Here is a 19352-nt window from a genome sequence, read left to right on the forward strand (position 1 = left end):
TGCCCCAGGTCCCTCAGGGGCCCCCACAAGAGTTTTTGGTGGGTCTTCGGCGGCAGGTCCTTCAGAGAGAGTGAACGACCTGCTGCTGAAGACCTGGAGCTTCTTGCGCTCCGGGTCTTTCAGCGGCAGCAAGGGCTCCTTCCGCTCCGGGTCTCCAGCGGCGAGTCCTTCACTTGCTCCGGGACCCGCCCCCGAAGTGCCGCGAAGATCCGCAGCGGAAGGACCCCCGCTGCCGAAGACCCCAGATCCCCTGAATCCTCTGGGAGGCCCTGCCCACACTGCAGCGGTGGGGGACCCGGGAGCCGCAGCAGCAGTGGATACTGAACCCATCTAGCCTTCTTATCATAGATCTTTTTAGTGACAGTCAGGGACAGGTCACGGGCTTCTGTGAATTTTTGTTTATTGCTCGTGACCCGTCCATGACTTTTTTTTTACTAAAAAAAATATCCGTGACCCAAACTTATCCTTAATTATAATACAGGGCGTGCAACACGCTTGTCATCTCACGTGCTATTATACCCCATGTTGCAGCTAGGGAAACTGAGGCACCTGCGGCTAAGGACACTCAGCGCATCAGTGGCCAGCCACCTGTCCAGCATCCCATTCACCAGGCCACACTGCCAGCCAGACTCTGCCCACCTGCTTCGCAAAGGGCTTGGCCGAGCACTTCTCTGGTGTCAGACTTGTTGAGCCCCTCAGGATGGGTGCTGCCACGAGATTTGGTTAGAGGGGAGCAGCAGGGCTGCTGGGCTCATGATGATTGAGATTGCAGCTGGTACAGGTACCTGATGGAGGTGGAACTGAGTACCCGTCCCCATCTCGTCTCTGGTGATGTCCTAACATTACCTCTGATGTGCCCAGGGAAGCGGGTCATGGAAGGATCTGTCTGAAATGGTTCCTGGCAGGGGGTTCCCAACCTGGGGTCACCTGGAGGGTTGTGACCATCCTGCCCTTCCCATATTGCTGAATGGGAGCAGGAGCCGGCTGGCTCCAGGGCATGCCCTGGGGGAGGCGGTGTGGTCTGGTGCACTGACTGGGACTCAGTCATTTCCTCTCTCTCTCTGTTTCTCCATCTGCCCTCTGTAAAGTGCTCTGAGGTCTACAAGAGCTGGGTGGTGGTAACCTGGAAAAGGCTGGGAACCACCAGTCTGTGGTAGAGGATAGATGGGGACTTGTTAACTTGGAGTTCTGCAAGAGTCCTAGACTCTATGGCCAGAGGGGACCATTGTGATGTCCTCTGGCATAGCACAGGCCAGAGAATTGCTCCCAGAGATGCCTGCGGCAAGCCTGGTAACTAACCACAGGTTGATTGTTGCTGGAGAATGTGGAGAAATTGGAGAGGGTCCAGAGAAGAGCAACAAGAATGATTAAAGGTCTTGAGAACATGACCTATGAAGGAAGGCTGAAAGAATTGAGTTTGTTTAGTTTGGAAAAGAGAAGACTGAGAGGGGACATGATAGCAGTTTTCAGGTATCTAAAAGGTTGTCATAAGGAGGAGGGAGAAAACTTGTTCATCTTAGCCTCAAAGGATAGAACAAGAAGCAATGGGCTTAAACTGCAGCAAGGGAGGTTTAGGTTGGACATTAGGAAAAAGTTCCTAACTGTCAGGGTGGTTAAACACTGGAATAAATTGCCTAGGGAGGTTAAATATCTCCAGAGATGCAGATTCCACAAGAGTAGGTTAGATAAATGTCTATCAGGGATGGTCTAGACAGTATTTGATCCTGCCATGAGGGCAGGGGACTGGACTCAATGACCTCTCGAGGTCCCTTCCAGTCCTAGAATCTATGAATCTATGGAGCCAGCGGTCGCCAATCCAGGGTATTGGACAGACAGCGCTATTTGCTTTGCCCCATACAAGGACGTACTGCGCCAGCTCAGGGCGTCACCTCCCTAAGACCTCGCCACTGGCTTTGGGAAGCCTAGCTGGGATTTTGCTGTCAGTTGCCACCTCTCTGGTGTGAGATCAGACGCTGGCCCAAGGCGATGCTTTGTGAGCTGTGGCTGCAGCTCTCCTTGCAAGTTGGCCTGCAGCTGCGTTAGCCAGCAACCGCCTGTAACCTCAGCTCCCTGTGCTAAGGGGGAATGAGGGCGCTGTCGTCTCCGCGAGACCCAGAATGCATGGGCTGGGCTGGGACAGCAGTGCCATCTCCTGGCCAGTGGGTGTAGTGGTGTTGGTATTCAAAGTATCTGAGGGTCATGGGCAAAGGCCAGAATGAGCAGTGGGGAAAGGGTGGGGTGCCCACAGGCAGGGCTGGCTCTAGGTTTTTTGCCTCCCCAAGCAAAAAAAATTTTGGCTGCCCCCCTCCCCCCAGCCCTGAGCTCCCCCCCACCCGCACCCCCTGCCGCCCCAGCACTGGGCTCTCTTCCCCCCCGCACCCTCTGCCACCCTAGCACTGGGCTGCTCCCGAAACATGGGATCTGCTACCAGCACACAGCGGCCAAGCCCTAGCCCAGCCGTGACTCTGTCCCCATGCGAGCCCCGGCGGGCAGGAAGGCGAGGATCTCCGGCTGCGGGGCTACCTGCTCAGCACTGAGGAGCCCAGCCGGCCGCTCGCCTCTTCACGCACTCCGGGAGCCCCTCTCGCCGCCGCAGCCCAGGCTCAGCTCCAGGGGACCCCACTTCCCTCCCTCCCCAGCTCCTCACACACTCTGGGCAGGGTCGCCCAGAGAATTCAGGGGGCCTGGGGCAAAGCAATTTCAGGGACCCCTTCCATAAAAAAAAGTTGCAATACTATAGTAACATTGTTTGGAAATATAAAAAATAACCAGTGAAATACATTCAAAAATTAATTTGTAATTTGAAAATCCACTAAATACATTATTTAAAAACATTAAATGCTTTAATGGTGTGTATAGGTTTGCAATTACATAATGGGCTGTTGCTGGGTGATGGTTGGTGCCGGGGGGCTGTGGGGGTAATGGGGTCAGGGGGGTGTCCGGCTCAGAGTGGCTGGGCTCAGAGCTGGGGGTCAGGGCTGTGGGGCAGATGAGGTCGGGGGGGGGGGGTACCCGGCTCAGAGGGTCTGGGCTCAGAGCTGGGGGTCAGGGCTGTGGGAGGGATGGGGTCAGGGGGTGCCCGGCTCAGAGCCTGGGGTCAGGGCTGTGGGGAGGATGGGCTCGTGGGGTGTCCGGCTCAGAGGGGCTGGGCTCGGAGCTGGGGGTCAGGGCTGTGGGGGGTAATGGGGTTGGGGGGGGGTGCCCGGCTCAGAGGGGCTGGGCTCAGAGCTGGGGGTCGGGGCTGTGGGGGATGCTGCTTACCCAAACATTGCTGCAGCCGCCTGGTGTCTCCAGCAGGGTCTGAGCTCCCACTGCTTGGCCGCAGCCCCGCCCCCTTACCAGCTGAGACGCCGAGGGATGGGGGAAGATGGAGGTGGGGGGGGGGGGAGGGAGCCTTGGACATGCAAATTGGCAAATTGCCCCACTTGCCCACCCCTGGGCGGCCCTGACTGGGAGCGCCTCTTGCCACCGCCGCAGCCCAGGCTTGGCTCCAAGGGACTCTGCTTCTCTCCCTCTGCGCTCCTCACACACTCCGGGAGCCCCTCTCGCCGCCACCGCAGCCCGGGCTGCAGCGACCAAGAGAGGGGCTCCCGGAGTGTGTGAGGAGCGGGGGGGCATGATGCAGGGAGGGAGATGGTGTCCTGCTGCCGTGCCGAGTCTCCCGGCAATGCCGCCCCAAGCAAAAAAATTAAAAATAAAAAAGAGGGGCCAGAGTGCTGCCTCTTAGAAAGTGCCGCCCCAAGCACATGCTTGGAAGGCTGGTGCCTAGAGCCAGCCCTGCCCACAGGAATGTCTTTCTAGTGTACACAGGGCCTGCAAGCGAAGAGCTTGACAATGCTGGCAGTGCCTTGCCCACCTCAGGAGTGGGGCGAAGCAGGCAGAACGTATGGCCTAAGGATCCGAGCCAAGCTCATGCCGCCAGGTTGGGGCTCAGAATCATGCCAGGATCTGGGATTTTGGGTCAGGCCATTTGCCCCAATGACCTGTTAAAGGTCCCGAAAAGGCCACCTGCTCTAAGGCAGCACAAGCTGGAGAACAATGCATGGGACAGCTTGGCTGGCTGTCCTGGGCTAGAGGGAGGCTGCGCTTGTGGCTAAGGCTCTGGGATGTAGACGATCTGAGTTCAATTCCCAGCTTTGTCTGCTTGATCTTGGGCAAGTCCCTTATTTCCTCTGTGCCTCAGTTTTCCCATCTGTAAAACAGCCACAACGCCCCCTTTGTCTTGTCCGCTTAGATTGCAAACTCTTCGGGCTGCTGGCTGTGAATGTATGTACAACACCTAGTGTAACAGAGCCGGCTCTAGGGACCTTGAGAGGTCACCTAGTCCAGTCCCCTGCACTCATGGCAGGGCTGTGTACTATCTAGACCATATTGTGCTAGAACTACTATGTAATAAAAGGACGAGAAGACTCCCAGCTGATCCTGGACACCAGCTGACTTGTGTGGTAGAGAAGAATCCTAGAATATCAGGGTTGGAAGGGACCTCAGGAGGTCCTCTAGTCCAACCCCCTGCTCAAAGCAGGACCAATCCCCAATACCCTCTGACTTGGGGGGAAGGGCTCATCAGGGAAAATGTAACATTTTTTCACAGCTCTGCAGGGAGAGAGTGCTTAGGGTATTGGACTGAGAGCCAGAGTGCCTGGGTTCTGTCTGGCCAGGCCACTGACTGAGTTTGAGAGAGTCCTTTCGTTTCCATTTCCCTATCTGTAAAATGGGTGCACCACTTGCCTGTTTGTGTATCACCATGAGGCTTAATCAGCTGATGTGGGTGAGGTGCTGAGTTGCTGTGTTACTGTGCCTGGGGAATGGCAGCAGGTTTTAATACCCAAGTGTCCCTCTCCAGGTAATTCAGCCTACAGAATAGAAGATGCCAACCAAGATACTATCGGGGTCCTTGTGCAGCTGATCACGGAGAAGAAAGGTCAGTACAGTACCAAGGGAGGTGGGGATCTCTGACCCGTGTGGTTGCCCCTGGGCTGAAAGCTGGGGAGCTGTGGCTGCATGTTACCATCAGGGGAGAGATGGAACATGTTTCCTTCATTGGTAGCACTGCATTGGTGCTGGCCAGTGACTTTGATTTCCAGAGAGGCTCCTCTGTACAACTCCAGCGTCTGAGAGTTGTCCCCTTTCCTTAGCACGCCAAAGGGTGCAGGTCTTTCAGCCCGTGGACCCTAACTAGGCCACAGCTGTGAACCTGCCTAGCCCAGCCTTTGAAAAGTAGGGCCAGGCCTGTGACGATCTAACTCTGGCCCCGAGCTGACCCATGGCTGAACAGCTGGTCTTGTGTCTCCCTTTGCATCTGTCTTTATGATCAAATTCCCTTTTGTTGATTTGCTGCCCACAGAGAATGCTGCAGCCCTGGAGGAGCTGCTGAAGGAGTACCACAGCAAACAGGTGGTGCAGACCAGCCACAAGCCTGCAGCCAGGTAAGGGCCTTGGACCTGCAGCCCGTGTGTTGATACTGGCTTCGTTTGCAGCGGGGGGGAGACGGGCCTGCCTGAGCAGGGGAAGGCTGGGAGTCTATTCAGGGCAGCTACTGGCATCAGGGGGCAGGCCAGGCACAGCTCCTTTTCCCAAAGGGTCTCCCTGTAGGAAGCCCCCAGGACAACAAGGAAACATACACGCCCCTATGTGGCTCCGTCTTGTAGCCCAGACAAAACCCAACTCTCTGAGCCCTGGTCTCAAGACAAACCCCTGTAGGACTCAGTGGGGCTGTAGCGGGGCTTGATCCCATCAGTGCTGCAAGATGCAAACGTGCCGTAACCCCATGGGGAAACCAGCACTGCCACCGTGTGACCCAAAGGAGGCACCGCACTGGCTGCGTGGGGGAGTGAGCCGGGCTGACCCGTTGGTCGCTGCACAGGGTGGGCAGCTCTAGAAAACATCCAGGAGCTGGCTGCTGGAGGAAGGATACAGGCCGATCACTTCACTCACCGACCCAGCTTAGCTGTGCTCAGGTTAAACCCTACAGCCCCGGGGCGATGAGCAGCTGGGTGTTGGTGCTCGGCAGCAGGGAGCCGGGATACAGACTAGTCAGCGTCCCAGGCAGCTCTGGTGGTGGGGATGCCGGTGGGGTGCTAGCTCATCGGGGCTGTGATGTGCATGACCTGTATCTCCCCTGTGACAGGCAATGGCCTGCCCCCCTCGCAGGGGGATTTTAACTAGGGCGTCACTCACCCCCCCCCCTTCCCTCCTGACTGTCTCTCTCCCCAGCAGGCTGCACTTCCTACCGCACATCCCCCACATCTGCCGGCACCAACACCACCTGCACACGGTGCAGGGCCTGGCCACTCGCTCGGGCCCCAGCTGCACCCGCTGCTGCCAGAAGAAGTGGCCGGAGGTGCTGCTCTCTCCGGAAGCCGCCGCCACTGCCGCGGCCGCCACCATCCCCGCTCCCTCCAGCGTCGCCCCCAAGCCGGCAAAGCCGGGCGGCAAAGCCAGCCGGCCGGGAGAGGTCACCATCCTCTCCGTGGGCAGGTGAGTGGGACCGGACCCTGCCCTGAAGGGAGCAGATCCCGGAGGGTGGGGGTAGGTCCCTGTCATACGCAGAGCTGTTGGGAGTGGAGCTGAGCCTGCCCCTAGGCCTGGGCCTGCAGCCCCACATCACGGCTCGGGCCCACCTCTAGGAGTGCGCAGGGGGACCCTGCAAAGGATGGGTCACTTGCTGCAGCCCATTGTGCATCTCAACCCCGCTGTCTGGCAGGCCCCGTTAAATGGCGCCTTCCCCTAATGATCTCCAGCCTGCTGCAGAGAGCCAGTCCCAGAGCCAGCGGCCCCTGCCCAAGCCCTCGATGCTACCAGGGCCGGAATGGCTCTGCTCCGATGGCGAGGAGGAAAGGGCTTCTCACATTGCTGGGTCTCATGTACGGCTGAGCAGGGGCTTGCCTGGTGGGGCTCTCCGTCCCCCTCGAGTGGCTGGACTGCCTCAGAGTTTGAGCCTGCTAGGAACTGGGTCTCTAGCCCAGGCAGTGTAGGCTCATGGCTTTAAATCCTGGGTTCAGTCCCCGCTGCCAACAAGCCATCCAGAGGCCCGGTGTTACATACAGACCAGGCCTCCCCAAGCAGAGGCATAGGCCGGGCATGGCACCCTGCCCCCTCTTGGTGCACAGGGAGAATATCCTATGCAGCAGGGTGCCAAGGTGGGGTCACTTGTTCAGCCATCTCCGGGATGTACCACGGCCGGGGGTTAACGTGGGCTGGATATGGAGGGCTAGCCAAGATGCACAAACACTGCGTCTTAAACCCAGATGATGCAGTGTGATCATCCGACTAGAGACGGGGACTAGGAGCCAGGCCTCCTGCTCTGCCACTCATCGCTAAGGCTGCGATTTACTCAGAGATCACGGAATTGGTGACTTCCAAAGACCTCCATGGCTTCAGCCGGCGCCGGCTGGGAGCTGCAGGGTCTCCTGCTGCCTGTGGAGGCAGGAAGCTGCGGTGTACCCCTGCCGCCCCAGAAGGCGGGAGCTCTGGGTGGCGGGGTGGGGACCCCCGCAGCTCAGAGCTGCCAGTGGAGAGGGACCCAGGCAGCTGCCTAGGCTCCCATTTTGTTGTGGATATTTTTAGTAAAAGTCAGCGACCGGTCACGGCTTCTGTGAATTTTTCTTTGCCTGTGACCTGTCTGTGACTTTTACTAAAAATATCCACAACAAAATCTTAGCCTCACCCATCGCTGTGACTTTGGGCAGGCTGCTTAGCTGCTGTGTGCCTCAGTTTCCCCATCTGTGTAATGAGGCATATACCGGCCTTTGTAAGGCCAGGCAGGGAGATACACTGCACAGAGACAGCAGCATCTGTCTTGAGTGTTAAGTCAGGCCCTGCCCACTGTTCCACATATGGGGGTAATGCTGGCTGGGCTGCTCATGCCCCCAGGGTGGCTGGTCATCCCCATGCCCCGCCATAGTGTCTGAGCCATGCTTTGCTGTGTCTGCAGGTTCAGAGTGGCTCGCATCCCCGAGCAGAAGCCCAGCCCTCCAGAAGTGAAAACCATCTTGGAGTGCAGTGGGACTGAGCCGGCCGACTCCCCCCGCAGCAGCCTCCCTGCAGAGCAGAAATCGCTGGTGGGCAATGGAGCCAGGTCGAAATGGCTGAAAACGGCCGACAGCCAACAAGAGGTGAGCATGCCTGGGGTGGGCTGGAGAGACGATCCTGAACAATAGGGGTTCCAGCTCCCGCAGGCTGAGGGCTCCGGTCCAGGTTTTACTCCCCTCTCCACTTCCCGCTAGAATCAGCCGGCTCCCTAAAGCTTTGATTTGGAAAGCAAGGCTGGAGAGGAGCTAAAACCTGGACCTGGATTTCGGTGGCAGGGAGGGAACTGTTCTCCAGCGCATATGAACTCTGCCCCTGCCCAGAGGTGATCGAGCCGGGCTCTCTGTGATCACCTGGGTGGCTCTGAGGCACAGCTCACCTCCCTTCCCCGTCTCAGGGAGCTCTGCATGTCAGCCAGCTGGCTGGGGATCGGACTTAAGGAAATCCGTCTCCCAGCGTGGCCTGGACAAGCGGATGCATTACAGAGCTGTGCGTCTATGGGCTTCTCCTGGGATTATACGCACACGCTGCACCGTCCTGTTGAAATCCCCGGCATAAGCCGGCTGGGCAGGAGCCAGAGGACCCAAACCTCCCTCTCCTGACTCAGCTGCATTCTGATCGGGAGGAGCGAGACGGCTCTTCTGCCTCTCTGGCCTGCTCAGCCTGTGGCCTCTCTGCTGACGACGCCAGGTGGAGGAGGGTGTTTTGGGGCTGCGGACACATGTCCTCGAGGCCCTGGAATGAGTCCCCAGACTCACTGCACGTAAAGCAGCTGTCAGGCAGCAGCGCGCCCCCGAGCCAGCCAGCGAGGGTTTGGATGGGGCTGCCATATGCTGCCCCTTCTCTAGGAGAGCCACCGCTTTCTGCAGACTTCACGCCTACGTTTGCCATCCCCACAACCGCTCCTCTGGACGGTGCTGGGCCCCCTGGCTCCTACCCAAGTCAATAGGAGCTGTGGGTGCTTGACACCTCTGAGCACCAGGCCACAAGCTTCTAGCTGTGACGGCAAAGGGGTCGTGCCCAACATGAAGCATGGCAGCGCGGTTTTAGTGAGCCTGCAGTGTCTGAAACCCCCGCACCAGGAACTGCCTGCAGCCACCTTAATGGGGTGCTAACCCTGGGGCCTAATGCTCACCATAGGGGCCAACACAGTGCGTGCTCCATGGCAAAAAACTAGCAGGTGCTGATCAGCTGTTCGGCAGCTGAGGGGAGGCCGTGGGAGGAGGGGGCAGAGCAGGGGCAGCAAGAGGTGGGGGGGCAGGACAGAGAGGGGAAGGAAGAGGCAGGGCGAGGAGGGGACCTTGGGGGAAGGAGCTGAGTGGGGGCAGGGCCTCGGGGCAGAGCATCCACCTGGTCAAAAGAAAGTCCGTGCCTGTGATGATGACCCCTGACTATCCCACTGCTGCATCATCCTCCTAGAAACATCCAGCGACTGTGGGTAGATACACTCAGAATCTCAAATCAATGACCTTCCCTTTTCCTAGCCTGCAGCAGGTCTTCTGGTCTCTCAGCTGCCACATGTTGGAATATTTTGAGAACACTGAATTCAGGATCTGAAAAGCAACAGACCCTTCTTCCCTCCCCCCCCCCCCCATGTAGTTTAGTCCTATTAAGACTTTATCCCCGATTTCTGGGCTTTTGGCTGTTCAGACAGACCCAGCAGGGAGTACTGGCAAATGGGCTGTTCTGCAGCATAGGCTATCTGCAGCCACAGCGTATCACACTCAATCTTTATGGGAGCCTCATGGAACATATTTTTATTGTGGTGCTTCCTACATTATCAAAACAGCCGCTGGCTAAGGCAGGGCACACAGCGATGTGATCTGCGGTGTTGTTATGGCAGTGCATAGCTAGGATCAGCTCCGGCTCTGACGCCCGAGCCACACAGGGCTGATACCTGGGAGTCTCTCGTGCCTGCGGCTGGGTGACCGGGTTTGTTTGCCAGACGTTGTGTGTCCTGCCCCACTGTCAACGGCGCAGCCACTACGAAGGGCTGTGGTCTCATGGAAGCTCTCGCTGCACATCTTTCTCCTGAGCTGGTGGGAGGCGGGGCTGGGCGACTGCGTATGGGCTCGGTCATCAGTCCAGGTGAGCAACAGAGCAGGGCTGTGTCCCAGGGAGGGCTGGGAGCCCATAGGGCTAGCCAGAGACAAGCCTGAAGTATTCGGAGTTCAGCAAGCGCCCTCAACATTGGGATGCTCCTCCAGGCTCTGCGGAATGGGGCTGGGCGGCTGGCGAGGTCACTGCAGGCAGCAGTGCAGGTGGGTCAGGAGATGTAAAGTAATACGGGGCTGTGGCGTGCGGGGTGACGCTTCAGAGCTGGGCGGGTAAACTCCTCTGCAGCTGCTCCCAGAGAAACCACCCCCATTGCCCATGACCCTGCTGCTCTGGGGGAGGGGGCAGGGCGCCTGTGCCATGGCCTGCTGCCGGCATTCTCGCAGCCACATACCGCCGAGTCCGCCTGCCTGGAGCCTGCCTTGAGATGGCCCAGGAGCTCGGCAGCTTGAACATGCAGAACAGCCTCCTGGGGGGCAGACGGGCTGCCACTGGCACATGACGGGCTGCCACGTCAGGGGCGTTTGCTGGCACTTGTCCCTTAACGGAGACCGAGCGAGTTGGAACGGGCACGGGGGGGGGAGGGATAGCTCAGTGGTTGGAGCATTGGCCAGCTAAACCCAGAGTTGTGAGTTCAATCCTTGAGGGGGCCATTTAGGGATCTGAGGCAAAAATCTATCTGGGGATTAGGCCCCCTTTGAGCAGGGGGTTGGACTAGATACCTCCTGTGGTCCCTTCCAACCCTGACATTCTATGGCTTGTGCGGCATAGGTGCCTTGGCCTCCGGTTCCCCCTGCTGGCCAGTTGCCGAATTACACGTAACTGCATAAGCAAAGGACCTGCCAAAGCACTGGGCAGTGCTGAAAGGGAAGCTTCATAGGCTTGGTCTACACTACCCCCCTAATTCGAACTAAGGTACGCAACTTCAGCTACGTGAATAACGTAGCTGAAGTCGAAGTACCTTAGTTCGAACTTACCTTGGTCCACACTCGGCAGGCAGGCTCCCCCGTCGACTCCGCGGTACTCCTCTCGCCGAGCTGGAGTACCGCAGTCGACGGCGAGCACTTCCGGGTTCGACTTATCGCGTCCAGACTAGACGCGATAAGTCGAACCCAGAACTTCGATTTCCAGCCGTCGAACTAGCTGGTAAGTGTAGCCAAGGCCTTAGACTCATAGACTTTAAGGTCAGAAGGGACCATTATGATCATCTGGTCTGACCCCTGCATGCTGCAGGCCACAAAACCATTCCTACCCTTTCCTTGACTCTGCTGATGAAGTCCCCAAGTCCTGTGTCTTAGTGACTTCAATTGGCAGAGAACCCTCCTGCTAGAGATCCCTGCACCATGCTGCGGAGGAAGGCGAAAAACCTCCAGGGCCTCAGCCAATCTACCCTGGAGGAAAATTCCTTCCCGACCCCAAATATGGCGATCAGTAAGACCCCGAGCATGTAGGCAAGAGTCTCCAGCCTGACCCTTGTTAGCCATTATACTGTTTACCTACCAATGCTTGGTATTCCTCAGCTAATATGTTTTACCATTAAACCATTCCCTCCATAAACTTGTCTAACTTAATCTTAAAACCAGACAGGTCCCTCGCCCCCACCGTTTCCCTCGGAAGGCCGTTCCTTGAACACCTGGTACATCTGTTTGTTTCAGGCCAGCCCTTTGGATTTGCTGCCCCGTGGTGCTGAGGGTTAGGGACACTCGAGGGACTGTTCACGTTCATCTCTGGGCTAGCTGGTCCAGGAGAGCTCAGCTCAGCTGGGCTCTTGGGAGCAGGCTGGGATCTCTGTTTTGCCAGGCGCCCCACAGGCTGCAGCGGTGTCAGGGTGAAGGGTAGGCGGCAGCAGGTTTCAAAGAGGGAACAGCTCTACAGCGGCTAGGACAGGGTTTGTCTGCATCATGTCGTGGGCCTCTCTGGTTCCTGCGGGCTCATTAGTCCTTCCTGACCCCACAAGGCACCTCCACAACGGTCGCTTGCCCTGGAATCCTGCAGGACCAACTGAGCCCTTCTACGCACCTGGCCTGTGGCCTGTTGGCTCCAGCCTGTGATTTCCCAGGGCAGCAAACTGCTGCCCAGCTTGTATCTCGGGTCACCTTCAGCCCTGATCGCTAGAAGGGTCCAGCTGGACTCTTTAAACCCTGAGCCTTGATGCTGGACAGGGTGGGGCCCTGGCAGCACATCTCCGAAAGGGTGGCAGTTCTGTGACTGGGAGACAATGCTGCCATCAACACCTACACGTGTTCGTGAGCCTCCACCTCCTTGTTTTGACTTTCTGTTGCCTGATGAGTGAGAGGCAGCAATAACCCCAGGCCCAGAGTAATACGTCACTGCTTTTGTGGGTCGACTAGCGGAGTGCCCTCTAGTGGTTAGAGCAGAGGGAAGGGAAGCAGGACTCCTGGGTTCGGTGCCTGGCTCTGCCACAGACCGACTTAGGCTGTGCTTTGCTGGAATAAGTCGATGGAAGTGCTCTGAAATAGAGGGTGGGATTTTCTGGTGAGTCCAAGTGATTAAGGAGCACAGGCGCCCTTGGCTTCCAATGGGACTGTGGCCCAAGTGACTTAGGGGCTTTTGCAGAATACCCTGCCCCCGCCCCACTTCCATGTGCTGCAATTAAGGATCCCCCCCCCTCCCAGCAGAGGGGAATTGGCTTGGCCCTGTCGGCCGGGAGGGGTAAACAGGAGCGATGCGTCTCCTCCCTCGGACCACAGCGGCCCTCCTCGTGGGGCTGTGGAGTCATGTATGGCCAGGCATGCAGAGGCAGGTGTACTGGCCCCGTGACCCTTGTCCAGCACAGCCCTGGCGAGGTAAGGGACTTTGTGCCTGTTTGGCTGCTCTGTGATGCAGAGAGGCTGGAGAGGGATTTCTAGTGTCTTTTATCTACATCAGACCAGACCAATCCACGCTAGAATGTGGTGCCCGGCACGACGAATAGCACAGTGCAGACAGCCCCTCCTAGGACCACAGCACAGCTGCAGAGTGTGTAGGGTCTGTGCTCTCGCAGGGATGGCATCTGCTGACTTGGCCCTCGGTTGCTGTTCTGGGTCTAACCCCACTGGCGTCCGTGAACCTGGGCTCTCAGCAGGGGCACCAGAACAGTGGGGCCAAGGGGCCATGGCCCTCCCACTTTTTGAAAGTGGATGGGCCTGGCTGGTCCACTTCTTACCATGGCCTTGGTCCCCTGCCCCTCCTCCTCCCCTGAGGCCCTGCCCCTGGGAGTGAGAAAGAGGGGGACAGGGTGTTGGCCATGAAGGGGGTGGGGCCATGAAGGGGGAAGTGGCCCTCCCACTTCTAGGAAAAATCCCTTGCCCCTGATATTAGATGATCTTTCCACTTGAAATGCCAGGCTTTCTCTTCATGTGGGTGGTGAGCACAGCTGTGGGGCTTGTGTAGCTCTTTGGGGTGGGGATGGCTTGGAGAATTAAGTCATCCATCACCCTCCCGTCTAACAGCGAAGCTCTTCTCTGACTCAGCAGGCTGCGAGAGGGCAAAGCTGAGGCTCCTTACCCTGAAATCAGAGGTTCAAATCCTACTTGGTCAACTCTACCCTTCAGCATTACGTAGACTTGGGGGTCTCTGATTCCTAGATCCCACCCCACTACAAATAATCGCCCTTCCTAACTATGGCAGCAGAAAACCAGGTGTTGGGAAAGAAGGCCCTGCCTGGTCCGTAACCCAAAGTGAAACCCTTGGGCAAACCAGGCCATTTGAGCCATTTTCCCTAAAAACCTGAACCCGTTAAAGCAGCAGGGCAGGTCACAGTCTCAGATGTTCCCTTGATTACCTGAACCTCCATTCACCCTGATGTCTTTGAGAACAGAACAGCTTCAGACTGAAAGCTCTTCAGGCCAGGGCTGGTCCCTTGTCGCCACAGGTGCCCCCAAGAGGGGCTGTGTTGTCAATAATCCCATTGCATGGGTGGAGGAGGGGGGTTCCAAGGAAGTGTGAAGCTTTTAATCATGCTAAACTCCAGTGGTGGCAGATCCAGCAAGCAGAGCTGCCCAGCAAGGTGTGCCCGTTGGAGAGCTGGCTGCCCAAGGCAGGGGGCCATTGTGTAACTCCAGGTGCAGATTGTCCATCTGTTGGTCGTTCTACTGCAGTCCCTGTTTTGGCGCATTGTCTTGTAGCGATTGAGTCTTGATGTATGGGGACAGCCCCGGTCAGACGCTCAAAGCTCACACTGACCAGGGAGGGGCTGGCTTGGCTCCTAAGTATCATCCAGTTTAAAACACCTGGATTCCCTGGAACCGTGAATGCCCAGCCCAGCAGAGCGGGGGTGACTCAGGCCCTAGTGAAGCAGCTAACGTGATATGGTTGGGTTTGCTCTGTAGGGGTCCTTGAGACCTTTAAAATGCAGATCCTGTCCCCCACTATGGAGACTCTAATGTTCTCCTTGTCTCTCTTGGTGGGGCGGGGGCAGAGGGGGGTCCCTGAGGCCAAATTTTTCTTTCCATAGAAGAGGAAAGACTTGGGTGTCAAGATGCCGGTGGCTCTTCACCCTAGAGGTGGGGCTGGGTATGGACCTGTTCCCTTGCATGGTTCCCCAAAGCTCTTGCTAAATCTCCCAACACCTCCGTGAGGTGGGAAAGTAGGCTTAGCCCCACTTTACAGATGGGGAAACTGAGGTATGGACACACTGAGGGCTTGTCTACAAGGGGCCACAGGACAGTTAATCTGAATTAACGTTCAAAATGGATTAAAGTGGCTTTAATTTGGTTTAGTTTAACCGAATTAATGCTACTTTAATTCTGAGCGAGGGGAGTTGAATGTGTTTTTTTTTAACTAATCCACTTTAAATTACTTTTGGATTCACACAACTGGGTGTCCCTGTGTAGACAAGCCCTAAGCGACTTGATCCAGGTCCTACTGTGAGCCAGTGGCAGGGCCGGGGATGGGACCCAGGAGTTCCTCTCACTTCAGGCCCCAGCTCTGTCAGAGTTTTGCCAAGCTCGCCCTTGTCCTCTGTGCTGGCTGCTGCCCCAGAGGCTGCGTGTTGGTCACACATCTCTTCTCTCGCCTCCCACTCCAGGTGATCATCTGACTCCCTCGCGCACCAGGAGACCTGAGAAGCGGCTCACTTGGAGGCTTCTGGTTGAACAGTCCACCCAAGAAACGCACACCCTGGGCGATGCTGAAGGCGAAGAGTGACACTCATTTTCCCCTCGGGAGAGCACCACCACCCTGGAGAATCGCAAGGTGCAGCCCCGGGTACCAGGGCCCGGGCCGGCAGGGAGGAGCCGAAGGACACGCCCAGCATCTCAAAGCATTTTTCTTTTAGGGAAGGACTTGCGGGGAGGGGAAGGGGGCGCGGAGGGCTCGGGTGCTGGAACAATTCGTATAGTGGGGGTGTGAGAGCCACTGAACCAAACTGTAAACCCCACTTGAAGCCAGCAGGTGCGGCAGCCCCCCTAGTTCCAGGACCTATGGGAGGGATGGGGGATTCTTTGCTGCCCAACTGGAAAAACCATGCTGCCTTCTTTAGATCATGGGGGCTGTTGCTCCAGCAGAGGGCAGTGTTCTTAAACTAGGGGCTGGGGCAGAGAGAGAGGCAGCCTGTTGTTGGCCTGGAGCATGTTCCTACCTCCCATGGGCTCCAGGATGAGGGGGAACGTAGCATTGCAAGGTACCAGGCTGGGTTGGCGGCTAGTGGTAGGGATGGCGAGTTTGGCTTTCTCTTCCCCCTTCATGAACAAAGAGAAACCCAGGGTGACTTGCAGTGAAACTCTCTGGCTGTAGACAGCCCAGCCTCATGTTACCAAAGCTCTGTCTACTTTCACGTCCCAGTGGTGATTGCATTAGCCCAGTAAGGGCACAGCTCTCGCAGCGCGATTTTTATCATGTCTCGCCACATCTGGTGTTTTTCTTAAAGCCCCAGCTCCTGGGTCCATGTGATTAGAGGACACACTCAGCTTTCATTAATCCCCCTTGCTCGCCACGCCCCAAATTTCTAGCTCGCATGGTTGCGGAGAAAAGCGTGAACATGTGACCCCAATGGCTCAGAAACCAGAAACGAAATAAAATGAACCCAAATTTTAGGCTCCCCCCCCCCATCATAATTTTTAAACCCCTCTTGTGATTTTTGAATATGTGTAGTTGGCCATGGTGCTCCCATCTCCCCCTAAGAGGGCTAGTGGAGTTGTAGTAGCTAATGGTGCTTTAAAGAGACACACAAAAGTTGCAGGGGAGGAATCCAAACAAGGCACATTTCCTCTGTCGTTCCTGCCTGGGAGGGAAGCAGGGACCATGCTCCATTGAACTGAGCAGTGCCTAACCCTGCCTCAGACAGACCAACTTTATTTTTGTTGGGGGGCGGGGTCGGCTTTTCAAGCAGGAAGTTGCATTTACTGGTTCAGAAGCTCAGGGATTCTCTGCTTAGTGTTTAATTTTGGATCTTTGGCTTTAGCGGGAAGAGCTCTGCGGCTGGGTTGTGACAGGATGGTCCGTGTCTGGGGCCGGGTTCTGCCTGCTGCCCAGCGCTAAGGGGCTGCCCCAGTGTACTCGAGTCAGTGGCTGACTTTGTGTTTGCTGCAGTGGTGGAAGCTGATTCAGGCCCCAGCCAGGTCTCCGCTCTGGATGCTAACACTGCACATGAGGCTGTGGGGAATTCCTCCCCCTCCCCTTCAAACTCTCAGCTCAGGGTTACTTTCCACTTTCTCGGTGAAGGATTTTTCTTAGAGCCTTGTCCGCGGCAGGGGAGAGCAGCGGCTCCGTCAGTTGAGGACAATGTTCTACTGGGGGCAGTTACCCCTCTAAAGAAGGGAAATTGTTGCTGTTAAGAACGACTTACCTTTTTTTAAAAAAAAAAAAAAAATCTGGGAACAGAGAGAGCGGGGCTTTCGGGCTACCCCCTGGCGTCCATGAAAGTGCTGGCCATTCTGCCTACGCCGCCCTAGGGCAATCCACCACCCCCTTTAGAAAAAGGGATGGGTGAGTTTTCTCAGCCAGCCCTTTAGTGGCATCCATCCTTTCCCACTGGATGAGGATTTCACCCACTTGTTCTGATGGCCTGGGGGCTACAGGCGGTCAGATTAATGAGCCTGTCGGCTTTAGCACCTGTGAAGCCTCTTGACTATCCTCAGGGCTCCCTGCCCAAGGGGCCTCCTGGCCAGAGAACCCTGGGGCTGACCCTACTTGCTCTGTTCTCACATGGCGATGGCTCCCCAGGTCGGAGAGGGCATCATGCAGGATCTGCCAGGGGGCAGCTGCCGTTTCACTCCAGCTCACTTAGATCCCATTCAGAGCTCTCCTCTATGACCGGGCATTATTGCAGGGCCCATCCTGTGAGCAATGACTAATGCTTGGGGGCGCTTACCCAGCAAACCCGCCCTGGGACCACAAACTCCAACAGCATCTTCCAGTCCTGGCCCTGAGAACACTGCAGCATCGCGGCCGGGCGTGCAGCACGTTGGCCCATCACTCTAGCGTACTGCAGTGTTGCATTAACAAGACCGCCCCATAATTCTCAGTAGGTCAAAAACTCCAGGACTGAGACCTTCAGAAACAAGGCAGGGGGAGCCCCTCTGGCTTTTCAGTGATAATAGATCAGGTAACCAAGGCCCATGAGCCGCCTCCTCTCGGGTGGGGGGAAGCTTAGGTATGCATGTTGCAGCGCTACCGTCATGTGCTAGACATGGTGCAAGATCTGGGGCCAGCATCTCTGTCCAAGCCCAGCATGCGGCTCCTGGGCTGGCATCCCTCACCCCAGCCCTCCTAGGGTGTTATCCCATTGTTTACAGTAGGGTTAATTCTACTATGTATTGTCGGTCACTCAGTTGTGTTGTCCATTGTTCTGTTTTGAACCTCACGTGCTCTGTTATTTATGAGGGCGGTGCGGGGATCTGCTTTTTAACCACGTTTGTACAGGCCTCCCCTGCGGCTGGCGGCATCCCCGGCTTGGCCCGTGCCTTTTATTTATTGAAGACGATGTTGTTTTTAAAGCCATCATTTGTTTTTAGCCTCCTGGTTTATTTGTGTAAGTCGATAACTAACTAAATAAACCCAATGTCAAGTGAAGGTGAGGTGTTGGGGGATTTGTTTGTTGGTCGAGCCTCTTTCTTCTCAGCCTGTGTTTGGGGAGGCGGGCGTATCTCTCAGGCACTGCCACACCAGAGGCCTGCACTGCATCATTTACTTGCGTTGAGAGGAAGGATGGGATTGTGGGTAGGGCACCAGCCTAGGACTTGGGAAGCCTGCGTTCAAGTCTCTGCTTTGCCACAAACTTCCTCTGTGGCCTTGGGCAAGTCGCTTAGAAAGGAATATAGGTGCTGAAGTCCAATGGGCAGGTGCCACTGACCTTCTCAAACCATCATGCAGCTGCCACTTAACCATGGAGATGCCTAAGTTTGCATTGGTTGGTATGTACAAAGCTATCTCAAGGTCTAACGCTGCCCTCCAGCTAATGTGTTGCTTGGAGCCCTCGCTCAAGCCTCAGGATTCCCACAGGAGGTGAGCCCATGCCCTTCTCACCAGGCATGCTGAGAGACTTACAAAAGGCAGCTAGAGGTGAGCCGGGTGTGTGCATGTGCGCCTAGGTCATTAGGGCAATCCCCTAAGTTGTGGGAGGTCTGGGCTCCAGTCCCTGTGCTGCCTGATAAAGAAGACATGGACGTGGCTTAGGCACCTTCCCCCAGAAGGGGTTCCCAGCCGAGAACCATAAATAACTGAAGATCTGGGCCTAAGCCCTACCTCTTTCCTTGGCATTTCACGCCTGGTGGGTGTACACAGCTGCTTGCTCACTTCGGAGACTGCTCCAGCACCTCACTCTCCCCAGGCATCGTACAGAGAGCCTGGGGGCCTAGCTCAGGCCTAGGAATTGCACTGTGCAGCAGAGACCCCTAAGTACCTTTTGGGGGTCAGATCCTCTGCCTCAGTTGCCCAGCTGTACAATGGGGCTAATAGTATTGCTCTGCTCACAGGAAGGTGGGAAGATAAATACCTTAGCTCAAGGGTGAGCAAACCACGGGCTGCATCTGGCCCATTAGACCTTTTAATCTGTCCCTCAGGCTCCTGCTGGGGAGCGGGGTCAGGGACTTGCCCCACTCAGCACGGGCCGTGCCTCCATGCAGCTCCCAGAAGCAGCGGCACATTTCCACCCACACACACATACCCAGCTCCTATGCGTAGGGGCAGCCAGGGGGCTCTGCATGCTGCCCCTGCCCCAAGCACCAGCTCTGCAGCTTCCATTGGCCAGGAACCGCGGCAGCGCCTGCAGGCAGGGTAGCATGCAGAGCTGCCTGGCTGGGGTCGCATCTCTGTGTAGGAGGTGGAGG

At 56.7% G+C, this 19352-nt stretch overlaps 1 protein-coding gene across 1 annotated transcript; it reads left to right on the forward strand.

Moving 5' to 3' along the window:
• Positions 1-756: 756 nt before the first annotated feature.
• LOC103307128 (tumor necrosis factor receptor superfamily member 19L-like) lies at positions 757-16944 on the forward strand. Its single transcript, XM_065583425.1, has 6 exons — positions 757-781; positions 4760-4921; positions 5345-5426; positions 6217-6477; positions 7934-8114; positions 15113-16944. The coding sequence occupies exons 1-6, from the start codon at positions 757-759 to the stop codon at positions 15122-15124; spliced, it is 723 nt and encodes a 240-aa protein (XP_065439497.1). The 3' UTR covers positions 15125-16944.
• Positions 16945-19352: the final 2408 nt, after the last annotated feature.

Source organism: Chrysemys picta, chromosome 1, assembly GCF_011386835.1.
Source record: "Chrysemys picta bellii isolate R12L10 chromosome 1, ASM1138683v2, whole genome shotgun sequence".
NCBI lineage: Eukaryota > Metazoa > Chordata > Testudines > Emydidae > Chrysemys > Chrysemys picta.